General features: G+C 50.1%; 1 protein-coding gene across 1 annotated transcript in view; it reads left to right on the top strand.

Moving 5' to 3' along the window:
* LOC119587186 (protein slit-like) overlaps window positions 1-757 on the top strand; it is a gene marked incomplete at its 5' end in the record, with an annotated part of 127,937 nt that overhangs the window by 120,237 nt on the left and 6,943 nt on the right. The window contains 2 exon segments of the mRNA XM_037935950.1: window positions 259-416; window positions 547-697. Coding sequence (XP_037791878.1) covers window positions 259-416; window positions 547-697 — 309 coding nt within the window.

The raw sequence follows: 757 nt of genomic DNA, 5'->3' as shown, positions 1-757 counted from the left end.
TATTGCTCCAAAATATACACGGTAAAACTGCATCTCATCGAATGTTACAATGTATTTTATTGAGAGAGAAAAAAAAAATAACGCACATTGTATTGCTTGAAAAGTTGAAAAGGCGACAGTTTGGCAACAGTTCAATTTTCAGTGTTTTGCAAGCTCTTGCAAAATGGAATTTTGGTTTGAGGCAAGAGGATCACGGTAAGTAAATATGCATAACTTTGTTATATATTTCAAACTATAACGTTCGTCGTATGCCAACAGACACCTTGGTCGGAACCCGTTCGTGTGCGACTGCAGCCTGCAGTGGCTGTCAGACTACCTGGAGGTCCACCCGATCGAAACCTCCGGCGCCAGGTGCGAGAACCCGCGCCGCCTGCAGAAGAGGAAGCTGAACGCCCTCAGAGACGAACGGCTCAAGTGTAAGTCGCTCGCTGGGTCTTCCTGGTCGTAGTGTGTTGGAGATATTGTCGGTTCATTTATCATATGCAGCCTAGCACAGTGTTTTAGTCATTCGAGAAGAAAGTTCAAATGTTCTTTTGTGGCGAGCAGGCACGGACGAGACGGTGTCCCTGTACGCCGGCGAGTGTGTAACCGCTGAGGAGTGCCCTCGAGGCTGCACCTGCCGCGCCACCACCGTCGACTGCACCGCGGGAGGCCTCACGCGCTTCCCCGAGACCCTGCCGCCCTACACCACTGACCTGTAAGTCTGCACTTGTTATAACGGCACCATACGTCAGGGAGAAATTACCTGCGCAGTCAT

This window comes from Penaeus monodon, chromosome 22, assembly GCF_015228065.2.
Source record: "Penaeus monodon isolate SGIC_2016 chromosome 22, NSTDA_Pmon_1, whole genome shotgun sequence".
Classification (NCBI taxonomy): domain Eukaryota; kingdom Metazoa; phylum Arthropoda; class Malacostraca; order Decapoda; family Penaeidae; genus Penaeus; species Penaeus monodon.
Note: the sequence above shows the minus strand (reverse complement) of the source record. Positions and strands in the feature narration are given on the sequence as shown.